Below are 15,873 nucleotides of genomic sequence, written 5' to 3'. Positions count from 1 at the left end.
AATAAATAAACATGAAAAATATTAAAAAAATAAAAAGGTCCTGGCAGAGAGATGCAATTCATAAACGAAGGAGAGAAAAACAGAACATGTGCTTGTATAGGAGTTAAAATAATACCTATTTGTGTGCTACTGACTCAGACCCCTAAGGGATCTTAAGTCCATTTGTTGAAATTCGCTCTTTATGTTGGATAATGTTTGCATATTTCTTTTCTACACATGCATTTTTGCAGATATCTGGAGTACGCCATCATGGCGGGTCCATTCACTTTTAATGAAACAAATATAATGGAAGTTGTGGCGGAATCCGAAGTAGGCCGCTACATCGTGAAGGACTTTTTAGTCAACAATTGGCAAGCTGTGAGTGTAAGGTAAGGAGGAAATAGGTGACCTCTTTCATACAGGTCACTGGTTTGGGGCCAGAAGCTCAGCTTTAGCCCGTCTAGATCCCCAGAATCCTTTGCCTGGACCAGAAGAGTGATGATTTTCCTTGCACTCAGTCTCATTTGTGGAAGAGAAGGTCGCTTATCCCCAGTTTTGACTTTCTGTGTGAAAATGGATTTTCACGTACCTACCTTAGTTTCCCCATTGTGCCCACTAAGAAGTTTGTCGTAAGAGACAGAGAGTAGAGGAAGTCATGTTTTTTGGTATGAGTGCACAGCACCCATTCACTTATTTCATGAAGCAGACCACTATATTTCAAGAAACAGCAATGCTCATCACTTCCCCAGCCTGCATGTTGCTCACGTCTTATTTGTCATAATATTCTCTTTACATATCTGGGTTCCATATTCTTAAATGTTTCACATTTCTCATCTTTTCAGATTAAATCTGCGTGCTTTATAGCTCCCTGTTGGGGAAAATATATGCTGACAGGCAAAAATCAGACAGCCCCGCGTCGGGCTCTGTGCTGTCAGCTCGGAGCCTGGAGCCTATTTTGGATTCTGTGTCTCCTTCTCTCTCTGCTTCTCCCCTGCTCACACTCTGTCTCTCTCTCTCTCTCTTTCAAAAATAAATAAACGCTAACAATTTTAAAAAATCAGACAGCATGCCCTTGAGGACTGGTCTTTCTAGAAAATGACTTAATCATACCTTCCTGAAAGCCTAGAATAATATGTCCTACAAGTGCTCACAGACTCTAGAATTGGCAGATACAAAGTAGCCAACAGTTGAGGTTCAAACACCTGTAAAGGTGGAAGATGCCTTTTGCAAATAAGTTTATCCTTGTGGAACAGAAAGTATGTTTAGAATATAAATGTTTAAAGAATGAGAATATGGCTCCCGTACAGAACAAAAGCATGGGATGTTTTTTTTTTTGTGTACATTCATTGAGTTCCTTTACAACACCAAAATATTGTGCTTTTAAATCAGAAATTTACAACATGCAATGAACCTGGGTGGCTCATTTGGTCAAGCATTTGACTTTGGCTCAGATCATGATCTCATGGTTGGTGGGTTCAGGCCCTGCATCAGGCTCTCTGCTGTCAGTGTGGAGCCTGCTTCAGATCCTCTGTCTCCTTCTCTCTCTGCCCCTCCCCCTCTCAAAAATAAATAAACATTAAAAAAAAAAGAAATTTACAAGAGGTAGGTAGAGACCTATTTTTACAGTCTTATTTTTATGGCTCATCAGTTGAACACATTTAGCATATTCACATATTAAGAAAATTGACCTTATATCCAGTTTTATATTTTCTATCATTCTAAGTTCATTGCTTTGGAGGGTCTTTGGAGTTCCTTAAGTTTCCTCAGATTCCTAAAACCTTGGGGGTAAATGATGTCTTCCATTCTTGCTTCAGTCATTAAAGATAATACCCTCCTTCCTAGGACCTACTGGGAATTTGGGAGTTAGGATATAAGTCAGAATAATTGACATTGTTCCCCGTGTTCCCTGAGATTTCAGTGATCCCACACTCCCAGGGGTGTTTTTTCATTTCTGTTCTCTCTCTGGAGTTTGTAACAACAGCCCTGTCTCCACCTGGCTTTGCCTGGCCTGGGAGGTCACCTTTCCACTTGCTGCTGTGGTCATGTTGCCCAGGGGCACTCACTTCAGCTACAGTCCTTGACTGTTTCCTTCCTATGCTTTCTACCACGCAATCTAGTAGCACTTTGGGAATGAAAATGTTGAGAGAGCAGCTCCTTTAAGAGATATGTTCCAGGGCGCCTGGGTAGCTTAGTTGGTTGAGTGTCCGACTTCACCTCAGGCCATGATCTCGCAGTTCATGAGTTTGAGCCCCACATCGGGCTCTGTGCTGGTGGCTCAGAGCCTGGAGCCTGTTTCAGATTCTGTGTCTCCCTCTCTCTCTGCACCCCCCCACTTATGCTCTGTCTCCCCCTCTCTTAAAAATAAATAAACATTTAAAAAACATTTAAAAAAATAAATATGTTTTGATTTGCCCAACTTGTAGTGACCACCGGCTGTTGATTCCTCCAACCCTTCCCATGCACTGTTGGGTCCCAAGAAAGATAGAGGTTCACAGTTATGAACCAGTCTTAGTATCTAACAGTGCCTGGCACCTGGTACGTCCTTATATAAGTGTTGAGAATTGAATTTATTATCGTTGTGGCTCATAGTGACATGGTGCCTACCACTCAAGCAGATGACCCCAGCCACAAGGTTGGAAATCACCTACAGTGGTGAAGAAACCCCAAGACTCTCAAGCCCACCCACCTGCCCACCTTTAAAATGAAAATCTGCCAGGCGCCTGGGTGGCTCAGTCGGGTAAGCATCTGATTTGGCTCAGGTCATGATCTCATGGTTCATGAGTCCAAGCCCTACATCACACTGTCTGATGTGGGCACAGAACCTGGACACCACTTAGGATCCTATGTCCCCCCATCTCTCTCTGCACTTCACCCCGTCTCAAAAATAAACATTAGAAAAATATAAAAATAAACATATACATAAAAGCAGAATCTGCCAAAAAAAAAAAAAGGGCAGGATATCTGTACCTTTCACTAGCTCCCCAGGTGGCTCTGAAACAGTTTAACCTGGGACCAGTAGACGCCTGATTCAACCATTAGCTAAGGCTGCATTGCCCAATATGATCGCCACTAGCTAACATATGGACATTTGAACTGAAATTTGAATTGATTAAAATGAAATAAGATTTGAAATTCAGGTCCGCAGTTGTACTAGCCCTGTTCTAAGAGCACAATGCGTTCAAGCAGCCACCACATTTTGGACAGCTCGGATGTAGACATTGTCATCGCTGCAGAGGGTTCAGCTGGACAGCATTGCTCCTGGGGGTAATGAGCCCCTTAATTCATTTTTTCCTCTCGTCTCCTTCACACATGGCCCATGTGCCAAGGAAGCTCCCAAAATGCCTTTGACCAACGCATAGGGAAGATTCCTCTCAATTTAAGTGACTTGATGTGTGTTTTAACTTTTATTCCTCAGAAGAACCCTTTATCTGTGTTTAGAGAATGAGAACATGTTGGTCAGACTCTCTGAAAAGTCCACTGTGTAGCAATTTATTTAAATGCATAACAGTATTAAATGGAGAGAATTGCTCCCCTTTCTTTTTAACTTTAATTGGGTCTTGTTAACCTCAGGGAACTCCTAGAATTATAAATGTATGAACTTTTAAAAAAATTATTTATTTTGAGAGAGAGTATGAGTGGGGTAAGGGCAAAGAGAGAGGAGAGAGAGAATCCCAAGCAGGCTCCATCCGCACTGTCAGTGCAGAGCCCGACGCGGCACTCGAACTCACAAACTGTGAGATCAAGACCAGAACTGAGATCAAGAGTTGGACATTTAACCAACTGAGCCACCCAGGTGCCCCTCAATGTATGAACTTTTAATCCATGGCTTGAATATTTTTGTCTCTTATCAATAAAATGTCATGCCCATAAAACAGATAGCTATTTATAGCAAATTCAGCCCACTCCTCTCATACATTATGCTACAACAAGCCTTTCAGACTCAAATAAGTTTGCTTTCTATATCAAATACATTTGTTTTGGAGGAGGGCACTTGTGGGGATGAGCACTGGGTGTTATATGGAAACCAACTTGACAATAAACTATTTAAAATAAAAAAAACAAAAAACAAATACATTTGTTTCTTTTTTATTTTTTAATGTTTTATTTATTTCTGAGATAGAGACAAAGAGAGAGAGAGAGACAGCATGAGCAGGGGAGGGTCAGAGAGAGAGGGAGATACAGGATCTGAAACAACCTCCAGGCTCTGAGCTGGCTGTCAGCACAGAGCCCAACATGGGGCTCAAACCCACAAACCATGAGATCATGACCTGAGCCGAAGTTGGACACTTAACCGACTGAGCCACCCAGGCACGCCTAAATACATTTATTTATTTTTTTATTTTTTATTCATTTATTTCACATTAATTGTAATATTCATCAATCTTGCTGGATTTTGCCAATAATTTGGTTTCAATAAATGGTGCTAATATTTATGGATTGTTAGAAAGGAAGTGAGATTCAAGCTAATAATTAAACCATTATATATACTAAAAATGGCACAAGAATGCTTGCTTAATTCTTTGTACCTCAGAGGAATTATAATCATCATTTACTTCAAGAGTTATATTTGAGGGGCACCTGGGTGGCTCAGTCAGGTAAGCATCCGACTTTGGCTCAGGTCATGATCTCATGGTCTGTGGGTTCAAGCCCTGCATCAGGCTCTGTGCTGATAGAGCCTGGAGCCTGCTTCGGATTCTGTGTCTCTCCCTCCTCCCCCCGCCCCCCACTTGCATTCTCTCTCTCTCTCTTAAAAATAAATAAACATTTTAAAAAATTAAGTTACATTTGACAGGAAGACTAACATGTTACCTGTCTTCATACAATGATAAAGACAGCATGAAAGGGTAAATTTTACCTTAATTACATGAAAAAGACTTATTCTGAATTTGCTGAAATGTGACTGATGACCAGCAAGTTAGGTATGAAATTAGCATATTCCAGTATGTTCCACCAAGTATAGTTCATAGAAGACGTTGGTCAGCCTTCTGTGAACAAGAAAGACAGTCTCCCGGTCAGGTCGGGAAGTGTCTGCTTTAACCTCCACTTTTTGCAAAGTCACAGTCTACGCTAGCATCATAAAGACCCCAAGAAGCCCCATAGAGGGAAATCTAGAGTTTTCCACACCCTTCTTCCTGCATCTTATAGCCGTAACCATATATGTAATGTAAAGAGAGTGTCATTTTGCCAGGCAATTGGTTGTTCTGGGGGAGAAACAGATAAGAAGCTGAATTCTCTGACCTTCTTCTCTGGAATGGTAACTGAATCAACAACTGTGTGTTGTTTACCTTTTAACATCTCAGCCTTGGTTTCCTCTTACATAAAATGAAAGGTATTCTATTGGATCAATTCCAAGGTTCCTTCTCATAAAAAAAAAAAACTTCCTAGTTCCCCCATGCCAAGGCACAGTCAGTTTAAGCTCTTGTCAGGGACATGAGGTAATGAGGACATGATATCCGACAGATGGTGGAGAGGAGAGCTGGAGAAGGTTTGGGTGAACCCAAAGAGAAGAATGGCGTATGTGTGGGATTTGAACAAGCAGTTGGGGAAAATTACCTTCTGCACAGAGCACAGGACACCGGGAAATGCCTCCGGGCAGGACTGACTTGGGACCCGGCGCAGTAAGTGGCTGGAGCTCAGGGCTCAGGAACAGAGTAGATGGGGCTGTGTTAAGGGCACCAGCAACAGCGGTTCAGGAACATCTCCCCCTCAACCTGGGGATGGAATTCTTCCCAGGAAGCCTCATCTGAAACTATGCTTTGGAATACTTGTACTGAGGAAAACAGCTTTGGTTTGGGCCTGCCCCTCACTCCCATGTTTAGGGTACTGGTCTGGTTGCTGTGGGGTATTTGAGTTGATTATTGGGCCAAGGAGGATCTTTTGAGGCCTGATGGGAATGAAGGAGCCTCCAGTGACCATAAAGGCATTTTGCAGGCTGCAGAAAAACGTGCTATGGTTATGCAGCTGTGGATAGGTCTTATGGAAGAAGGGGTGGATGTAGAGATGAGGCAGTAGGATTTGCAGAAGTTGTTACTGTAGGTGGTAGAAAGCCTCTCTGTGCCCTGGCGTCCTTGTCAAGGGCTTCTGGCTTTTTTACAACAATGTAGACTTTGCAGCCTCCTGGGAAACCCTAGCTTTATGTGAATACGGAGTTCAAGGTATGATCAGTTTCCAAATCAACTAATCCAGAAGGAAATCTTACTGCCCCCTTCACCAAACACTTGATTTCTTCTTCAAATACTGTTAACATTGGCTAAAGTCCTGAGAGCGAAAGCTTGCACATGTCCCTGCTCCGTCTCTGTTGTGTTTCATCATGGGGAGCATGGAGCTTCTGAAGGGAGAAATGGAGCACAAGCAAAAGGAGAGAAGTCAGGTGATACGGAGTGCGGCACCCAAGCCCTGAATGGCAGATTCCCACTGCTTGTCAGCGGGTCAGGCCAGGTGCCTTGGTGTTCCGGTGCTTGTCTCATGCCCATGCTTGCCACGGGAGATCAGACATGATAGGGGAAGGGAGGGAATTACTCCCCCGTCATGAGAGAAAGGAGAGAGACAGAAGGTGATCCAGACGAGAGGGGCCCAAATCCCTGTGCACACCCTAGCACAGAATGTTACCAATGTTTTAAGTTTATTTATTTTTGAGAGAGTGTGGGAGGGGAGGGGCAGAGAGAAAGGAAGAGAGAGAGAGAGAGAAAATCCCAAACAGACTCAGCACTGTCAGTGCAGAGCCCAACAGAGGGCTCGAACTCACAAACTGTGAGATCATAACCTGAGCCGAAATCAAGGGTTGGACACTAAGCTCAACAGACCAAGCCACCCAGGCATCCCTGAACGTTACTGATTTTTTAAAGCACTAAGCAAACTGACACACATTGTCTCTGGTCTCTCCATGTATCTGACCACTGGCAGGATAAACTATTTGTAATGTATATATTTTTGCTCAGTAATATTTCAGAGATTGCTCTCTCAACAAGAAGGACAGATCATCTCTGTCTCAGAAATACCTCCTCTTGCAATTTGCGAGAGTAGTAAAGGATGAAGTGTGCCAGGTACTCTGATAGGTGCTTCTATATACAGCATCTTATTTCATCTCCAGAACAATGCTTTTAATTATATGCTAGTACCGATCTTTTACAAGTTATAAATTACTCAAGATAATTTCAAACCTAGCCCTGCCTCTCAAGGTAGTTTTCCTCCTCTGTCTGGTAGAAAACCACACATTTAGGGCCCTAGGTAGCTTTCCACATTTTTGTTTTAAAGTTTGGAACTCAGGTTTTGGTTTTGTTTTTTTTTTTTTCAAATGTTGCCACATTTCTTGAGTCATTTCATAGGCTTTTAATACCTGGCCAATCAAAATGGAGAACTAAGGGGCACCTGGGTGGCTCAGTCTGTTGAGTGTCTGACTTTGACTCAGCTCATGATCTCATGATTTGTGAGTTTGAGCCCCGCTTTGGATTCTGTGCTGACAGCTCAGAGCCTAGAGCCTGCTTCGGATTCTCTGTCTCCCTCTCTCTTTCTGCCCCTCCCCACTCATGCTCTGTCTCTTTCTCAAAAATAAATAAACATTAAATTTTTTTTAAAAAAATGGAGAACTAAGAAGTGTGTCCTCTTTTCCTATAGAAACAGATATTACATGAGGCCTTGCAATTTTTAGTTTCAAGTATACAGTTTTGAAGTAAGTCAATCGTGTGTATTAACCATCAACTATCAATAAAACGGTGATTCAACCCTTTTTTGTTCCATCCAAAACATTAACCCTATTTTAATTTTCTTTCTTCTTTAATGCATCCAAAAGTCCTTATTTACCTTTTTAACTTCAGCAAGGCTTTGGGCAGGTATGTATCTGCTATATTTCCCTAACAATGTTTCCTGGGGTTTTGTTGCGAGTGATCACTGTTGGATGTTCAGGGAGACTAAACCAGAGGGGAAGTTAGAGTCACCGTGCCTCTTAGAGGGAACAGAAGTACTTAGCCCTTCGGAGATCACCAACATCTTGAGAATCTCCAAAGACACGGATCCTTTCTCCAAAAACAAGATACAAATTCAAAATTTTAAATAGGCTTTTAGGGTCGTTTAGCCAGAGTTTCCGAAAGTGATTCCCCATATCAATAACAAGCTGTTAAGGGGCATAATTTTGCATATTTACTTACCCCCTTATAAATTGTCTCAATTTGAGGTATGTGACCACTATTTTAACCGCTTCATTTAAAAAGATAAAAGCAGTTGTTGTTGTTTTTAAGAGCTTTTTATATTTGAATAAAGGTTTTAGAACTATGTGTACACAAATCGATTTGAACTGTAGACGTTTCCTTAGTGCTGCTGAAATTCTCTATATAATAGCTTCCCTATTAAATGATGATACTAAACTCATTCATGGTTTTGCTTAGATTTGGGAGATAGAACCGGTACGGGCTATACAGGGCTATACCTGCTGTATAAAGTATCGCTTTATCTTGCAAAACATTTTCCACTTCTGATTAGCATCTTGTTGCTTTGTAGGTATGGGACACAATCACTGGTTACTCTAATGTGCGTAATAGGGAGAACCATAAATACTGATTTACAGATCACAGAGGTGAGTACTTTAGATATTGTGAATTGTAACAATAATTCAGAAGCCATTTTTAAATGTAATTTGGAATCACTAAAATTAAAAACAACAGGCTTGGGGCGCCTGAGTGGCTCAGTGGGTTAAGCATCCTACTTCTGCTCAGGTCATGCTTGCGGTTTATGAATTCAAGCCCCGCGTCGGGTTCTGTGTTGACAGCTCAGAGCCTGGAGCCTGCTTTGGATTCTGTCTCTCTCTCTGCTCCTCCCCCGTTCACATACTGTCTCTCTCTTTCAGTAAAAAATAAATAAAAATTAAAAATAAATGGAAAACAACAGGCTTATTTGAATTATTATAGTCCCTGCCTCTACTGGTGTTATTTTCACTGTGTGCAGGAAATGATTTTAATTCTCTCTTGCTCCTGAAATATAGACAGATCATTCTTGTTCACAGAGGACTGGACTCCATCCTTCCTCACCTAACTTACTGCAGGGGACTCTGGCCAGGACCCTGGGAACCGGGCTGGTCTTCCCTGCATCCCAGCCCTCCTATTCCTGCGAGATCTTGCCTGGCTGTCAAAGCTTCAGTAGCTCATCACAGCTTTTAGAAGAGATTTTATCATCTTTTCATTAGTGTCCTTTATAACCTGGCCCCCATCTGCCTCTCCGGCTTCATTTCTGCCCACCTCACCACTGAGCATCGGGGAATAAGAGAGACAGACACTCCCAAATATTTTTCTCTAGTTAGACTGTACCACCTACAGGTTTTTTTACATTTGCATGTTGTTTCACATTTTCCGGATTTTGGAAACACTGTACCTTCTGATCTGGGTGACTTCACCATGCCTGGCCTCGGCTGGATAATCCCTAGTTACCCTTTAAGACCCTGCTTGAAACACCTGTTCCAGGAATTTTTCAATCAACTGATTTATACCTTCTCCTTATCCATGCTCCTCAATCATTCTATGAATCTCTGTATGCTGGTGCTAACTACATTATACTGTAATTGGGGTATAAATATGTCTACTCCCCAAAGCTATAATGAGCTCCCTGAGGACGGAGACCACATTTTAGTCATATCTGTATTCTAGAAACTAACCATGGAGCTTGCCTAGGCTCTGCTTTCTCCGGCTGATTTTCTTCTTAGGCAAAGTTTCTCCACACCAAGGCAGGCACAGCTTCAGGCTTATGTCAGCCTCAGCACTATCGCTTGCAGGAGAAGAGGTCCTTGCTCACCCAATGTCAAGTTTCAGCCTTGTGGCATGACCCTGGTTGGTCCTATGTGGGTCACATGCACCAATCATTGTGTCTGGTGGGGGTGGGGAATGAAATACTCCACTGGCCTCACCTGGGTCAAGTGCCCACCTTTGGAGCCAGCCCCACTCAAACCACAGGCCCTGGGATAGGAGAGAATAGTTCTGGAAAGAAAAGGAGATCCTATAACCAGAAAGTAAACCAAGGGGCCAAAGCAAATGTCTATTAAAAAAACATCACACACACACACACACACACACACACACAGTGTAAAACAAGGGTAATATATAAATACAACTTCCACACACCCAATAGTGTAGATAAAATTAGAAAGATTTGCAATACCAAACACTGACAGAGAGGTGAAGCAACCAGAACTCTCTTTTTCTGTTGGTGAGAATATAACATGGTACAACAATTTTGGANCCCTCCCCTGCTCATGCTGTCTCTCTCTCTCCTAGAAATAAATAAAACATTAAAAAATTAAAAAAAAATTTTTTTTCTTATTTTAATTTATTTTTGAGAGTGAGGCAGAGCACAAGCAGGGGAAGGGCAGAGAGACAGAGGGAGACACAGAATCCAAAGAAGGCTCTGAGCTGTCAGCACAGAGCCCAATGTGGGGCTCGAACCAATGGACCAGGAGATCATGACCTGAGCTGAAGTTGGACGCCCAACCAACTGAGCCACCCAGGCACCCCAAGGCAGTATTTTAAAATGTCACTTAGACACAGAGTGACCTAACAATTCCATTTTTAGGTGTTTTTACTCAAGAGACATTAAAGCCTACATCCACACGAAGACTTGTACATGAATATTCATAGCAGTTTGATTCACATTAGCCAGAAACTGGAAACCATCCAAACATCCATCAATAGGTGAAATGATAAGAAAAATGTAATATATCCACACCAGGGAATATACCCTGCAATAAAAAAGAAAAAGAATAGGTTTGTGTAACAGCATGGATAGATCTCAAGATGATATTGGGAGTTTAAAACACACACACACACACACACACATATACACTAAGAAATGCAAATATAATGTCTGATGATAAAAGGCAGATGGATGGCTGCCTAGGACAGAGGGAGAGCTGGATTGCAAAGTGTCTGAAGGGATTTGTGGGTAGTGGAAGTGGACTATACTTGAACATGGCTATGTGTTTTACAGGTGTATACAGCCATCACAACTGTACACTTTGTACACTTTAAGTGAATACAATTTATTGTCCATCAATGTCATTTCAATAGACGTCATTAATTTTGTTTTTAAATGCATGAGTACAAATTAAACATCATGGCCTGAAACTATATTCCTAAGAACAGAAGGGGCCTGTGTAAATAAGAAAGGAAACTCAATCGCTTCTCGGCCTTTTGGCTAAGATCAAGCCTCATATCTGTTCTTATAGGTTTTATAGCTGATATATCCTCTATCCGAGGACAACATAGTATATGCATTTGGGGAGCAGGGAGATAGAATAGGAGCTTGCTTGTCCCCTCCATGGATCGAGCTGGTTAAAAAAGAAGAAAGAAAAATCAACTTCCCTGTCACAGCAAATAGACCAATACACACATAAGTCATAAAGGCCCGAAGTTTGATCATGAGCCAGAAAAAGAGAGAGAAGCAGTGAGCTGTGTACTTGTTATTAAGAGAGAGGAAGAACCACTAATTCCTAAAGGAATGCTCTCTGTTTGGGTGTTGGCCTGCCTGAGTCTGACCTGCAAAGACGTGATTTACAGGGATTCTCTGCACAAGACAGTGAAGGGCACACCCAGAAATGCTGGAGGGAACACTCTGCAGTGAGGACGAGTTTGTGCTAGTATCTTCCTTTATTTTTAATGTTTATTTATTTTTGAGAGAGAGACAGAGCATGAGCAGGGGAGGGGCAGAGAGAGAGGGAGACAGAATCCAAAGTAGGCTCCAGGCTCTGAGCTGTCAGCGCAGAGCCCGACGCGGGGCTTGAACTCATGAACCATGAGACCATGACCTGACCTGAGCCAAACTCTGATGCTCACCTGGCTGAGCCACCCAGGCTCCCCAGTCCCACAGCAGGTAGGTGTGGGAGAGGGTGGGAGGTCTGTTCCCAACTCCTTAACCTGCATTTTCCTCCAAACTTACTTTTCTTTGACATTGTAATTAGTCTCAGTGCACCTATTTCTACTCAATTTCAAGAACATTAGGGTTTGAGTGACAGTTTGTGAGCTGGGATAGGTACACACTCATCTGTTCTAAACTCTAATCCAGTGACACAGAAATAGACTTTTGGAATATAACTTATTAGTTTATTGGGGTCTGGCTGATGCACAATATTGAGGTAGATGTTTCCATAAATAAATGCTCCAGCTGACCCCCTAAAGGAATCTGGCCAGTGGACAAAACTACTGTCTCAATATTCTTTTTCTTAAAAGTTTATTTTTGAGAGAGAGTACATGCAGGGGAAAGACAGAGATAGGGGAACAGAGGATCCAAAGCAGGCTTCACGCTGGCAGCAACGAGCCTGGTGTGGGGCTGGAACTCATTAACTGGAGACATTGACCTGAGCCAAAGCTGGACGCTCAACCGACTGAACCACCCAGGTGCCCTATTTCAATATCCTTTTTAAAAATAACTTAAAAAAATTTTAATATTTTTTTTTGAGAGAGAGAGCGAGAGAGAGAGACAGAGCATGAGCAGGGGAGAGGCAGAGAGAGAGGGAGACACAGAACCGGAAGCAGGCTCCAGGCTCTGAGCTGTCAGCGCAGAGCCCCACGTAGAGCTCGAACTCATGAACCATGAGATTATGACCTGAGCTGAAGTCGGGGGCTTAACGGACTGAGCCACCCAGGCACCACCCACCCCTGCCCATCCCAATATTCTTAAATAAAGTATAACCACTTGTAAAGACACAGGTGTTAGGTGCCAGGCCTGAGCTTTAGGAGCTGCAAAGTTTCTTTTGAGATAAGAGACAATCTCACTGTATCTCTGCCCACAAATCGTGTATAATACCCGGCATGTATTCAGTAAAGCATTATCAGCCACCTACTGTGTGCCCTTGGGGAAGAGAGCAGTGAACAAAATAGATGAAGTCCCCATTCCATAGACAGAACCTGCCTCTGATTCTTCAGGGTAGGTGTGTAGTCTCCAAATTTTCTCGGTGCCAGGCTCCCCAGAACAGGTGACCTAGGAGCGCACCTTCCCACCCGCCCCAGCCCACGACGGCCATTTGCAAAACCATGTTGCCCAGAACATGCGCTTGGCCTCATTCTGGCTAAAGGAGACCTGAGTTTGCACTGACCGACCTTCCCTTTGTCCTTCAAGCTGCAGCAGTTTTTCGGGAACATGTTGGAAGAGCACCAAAGGCTCACGGTTCATGCCAAATTACAGACCATAAAGAACAAAAATCTAGAAAACAGGAAGCGCAACGCCAGGATGATCGCATGGCTCCGGAAAAACACGTAATGGAGTGGCCACTTCCGGCGCCCCTCATGCCCGCCATCATGTAGTCTGTGCAGTTTTGGCCTCCAATACTTTGTGAGTCTGGAAGACCTCATGTGCTGTTGTTCATGTGTCCGTCACATTTACTCCTCGAAGTCCTTCCCGCTCCTCCCATGGTGTCACGTCGGGCGGTCAGGCTCAGGGACGGCTGAGGGTTTGGCCAGGGCTGCTGCGTCTCGGGGGGAGATTTTTCATTCACTTCGTGTTGGGCTGTAAAACCACAGAATTTACTTTAACTGCCTTGTGAAAACAAGTTCACCTTAGAAAGTCTTGCTTGTTCTGTTGTGAGAGGCAGTGGGATGTCAAATCCGTTGGCCAAACGCGCACATTCTTTTCTGAGGGAAAGAGAGATTTGCAGCACTCCGGGGTTTGTCTGGTTGAAAAGCATAATGAGCAAATAACACAGCAGCTTTATATAAAGGAACAGAAACCGAAGAACTAATAGTCCCTAGCACTTAGCAAAGCCAAGGAAAGCTCGTTTTAAGAAGGAAGAGGTCATTTTATGAGCCGTGCTAAGTGCCTTAAAGGCAAGCGACGTGTCTTCTGCCCATTGCCCTCTCCCTGCAGTGCCCCGTAGTCTTGTGTTTACAGTTTACAGGCTACTGAGCCTTTATCTGTCACAAAAAGAGCCAGGATCGAAGGATCCATGAAGTGCCCTTGGGATGGCTGTTCTGGAAGCCGGAATGAGAGGAAGGCTTTGCCCTGAAGCTGGAGGCTGTGTACTCACCTGTGGGCCAGACACTCGTCCGGCCAAAGTTTATGTGCAAAAATAAAGATGTCAACAGACAGTAGCAATTAGGGGCAGATCTTCAGCAATGAGGGAAGTGGCCAAATACAGAGAAATAGAACTAAAAGGCTAACCAGAGAATAAGCTTTACGGCTTTGTCTTCAGGGGACTGAGTTTGAAATGTGGTTTCATCTGGCCAAATCCAATCTCCTGGTAGTTTGGAGAACTTTAGAAGCATTCATCAATGACAGTGTATGGAATTAGCTTAGTTTCATTACGCAGGATTAACTCGGGACAGCTAAGGCAAAGCACCCGCCTCTAGAGTTTGTGTGTGTATGATTTGATTCTGTGTTTCCACATTGATTTTGTTTGTGTAGAATGGGGGTAAAACTACAGATCTCTGATCTACCTCAGAGTGATGTAAAGATGAAGGAAAATGTCAGTTAAATGCCTTTAAAAATGTTGTATGACCTCAAGGCGACGCGACCTAAGGTTTTTCTCTCTTGCTCGTTGCAAATGAAAATGCAGAACCAAAGTTTGCTTTTGTATTTATTTCACACAAGGAGTCTCCCTGAGTGAGTGGATGTGGTTATGAAAACCAACCAAAGCACCACCCCCTCAGACTTGATCATGGGTCATAGGTCAGACAGAGAGTTTTCTTCTCTAAATTTGCAAATTTAAAATGGAGGCACCTGGGGGCTCAGTCGGTTAAGTGGTTAAATGTCCAACTTCGGCTAAGGTCATGATCTCACAGTTCGTGGGTTCGAGCACCGCATCGGGCTCTGTGCTGACAGCTCAGAGCCTGGAGCCTGCTTTAGATTCTGTATCTCCCTCTCTCTCTGCCCCTCTTCCATTCATGCTCTGTCTCTCTCAAAAATAAATGTGAAAAAACTAAAAGGAAAAGAAATTTTAAATGTAAGCCATAGAATGTCACTATGTGTCCAAGTCATTATGTGTGAGATATCTCCCGGTGTTTTCTGGACCATCCATTCTCTATTTCCTATATTTCCTCTGATGATAGTCTCCACTTCCAATAATCATGTCACCCATGTCTCCCCTCCTGCGTTTCTCTTCCTCCTCTTCCTCTCCCTCCTTAGCCCTCTTGTGTTTCCTTCTCCCTTTTTAGCAACCTCTACCTTCCTTCTGCCTGGCTGTCTGCCTGTTCCTGACCTTGGTCTTGCTACCCTGCTGTGCTCTCATGTCCAAGTGCCCTGGGAGGCTCTGACACTGGTCACCGGGTGCAGATGACACCGCCGAGCATTGCCTGATCCCACCAGAGGAATGCCCGGAGTCAGTCTCCAGCCATCTGTTGAAAATCAAAATCCAGTTACATCTTAGCTTCTGTGGGAATTAAAAAGCACTGAAAGAGCTTACAGGGCGCCTGGGAGGCTCAGTCAGTTGTGTCCAACTGTAGCTCAGATCATGATCTCACCGTTTGTTGAGTTTGAGCCCTGCGTTGGGCTCTGTGCTGACAGCTCAGAGCCTGGAGCCTGCTTCGGATTCAGTGTCTCCCTCTCTCTCTGCCTCTCCCCTTGCTGGTACTCTGTCTCTCTGTCTCTCTCAAAAATAAATAAACATTTAAAAAATATTTTAAAGCTTATCAAAAGCCCACATACTTGGTTAATAGTCCTTTTTCTAAATATGAAAAAGAATTTGAGTAGTATACATTTTATCTTATCTGGATGAAGCCAGTTTCCCAGATAGACATTGCATTTTATTATATCGTACTTATCCCTGGTATAAAGTGAAGTAATTATTGATTGACCACTGTGATAGCAAGAAGTCAGGGAGCAATACTGACGCAGATTTGTGTAAAGGGCACAAATACTCCATTCACCAATAAACCAGCTTACCTGTTTAGCACCCCAGCTATAAAACAGTTTCTCCAACCCATCCAG

The 15,873-nt window shown here is 43.2% G+C and overlaps 1 protein-coding gene and 1 non-coding gene across 4 annotated transcripts in view; both read left to right on the top strand.

The window, feature by feature from the left end:
• Nucleotides 1-14,510, top strand: part of LVRN (laeverin) — a 74,228-nt gene extending 59,718 nt beyond the window's left edge. For 2 of the 3 annotated variants that reach the window (XM_077746300.1, XM_077746298.1), the window contains 3 exons: nt 231-368; nt 8,473-8,548; nt 13,072-14,510. In XM_077746300.1, the coding sequence (XP_077602426.1) occupies nt 231-368; nt 8,473-8,548; nt 13,072-13,212 (355 nt within the window). In that variant the 3' untranslated portion in view covers nt 13,213-14,510. The remainder of the gene's footprint in view (nt 1-230; nt 369-8,472; nt 8,549-13,071) is intronic. The other variant, XM_077746299.1, reaches the window with a different exon arrangement.
• Nucleotides 11,132-11,319, top strand: LOC144216913 (U2 spliceosomal RNA). The gene has a single exon (XR_013330792.1). It is a non-coding gene; the product is annotated as a U2 spliceosomal RNA (small nuclear RNA).
• Nucleotides 14,511-15,873: the final 1,363 nt, after the last annotated feature.

The sequence above is a fragment of the Crocuta crocuta genome, unplaced genomic scaffold, assembly GCF_008692635.1.
Source record: "Crocuta crocuta isolate KB4526 unplaced genomic scaffold, BGI_CrCroc_1.0 scaffold218, whole genome shotgun sequence".
Taxonomy (NCBI): Eukaryota; Metazoa; Chordata; class Mammalia; order Carnivora; family Hyaenidae; genus Crocuta; species Crocuta crocuta.
Note: the sequence above shows the minus strand (reverse complement) of the source record. Positions and strands in the feature narration are given on the sequence as shown.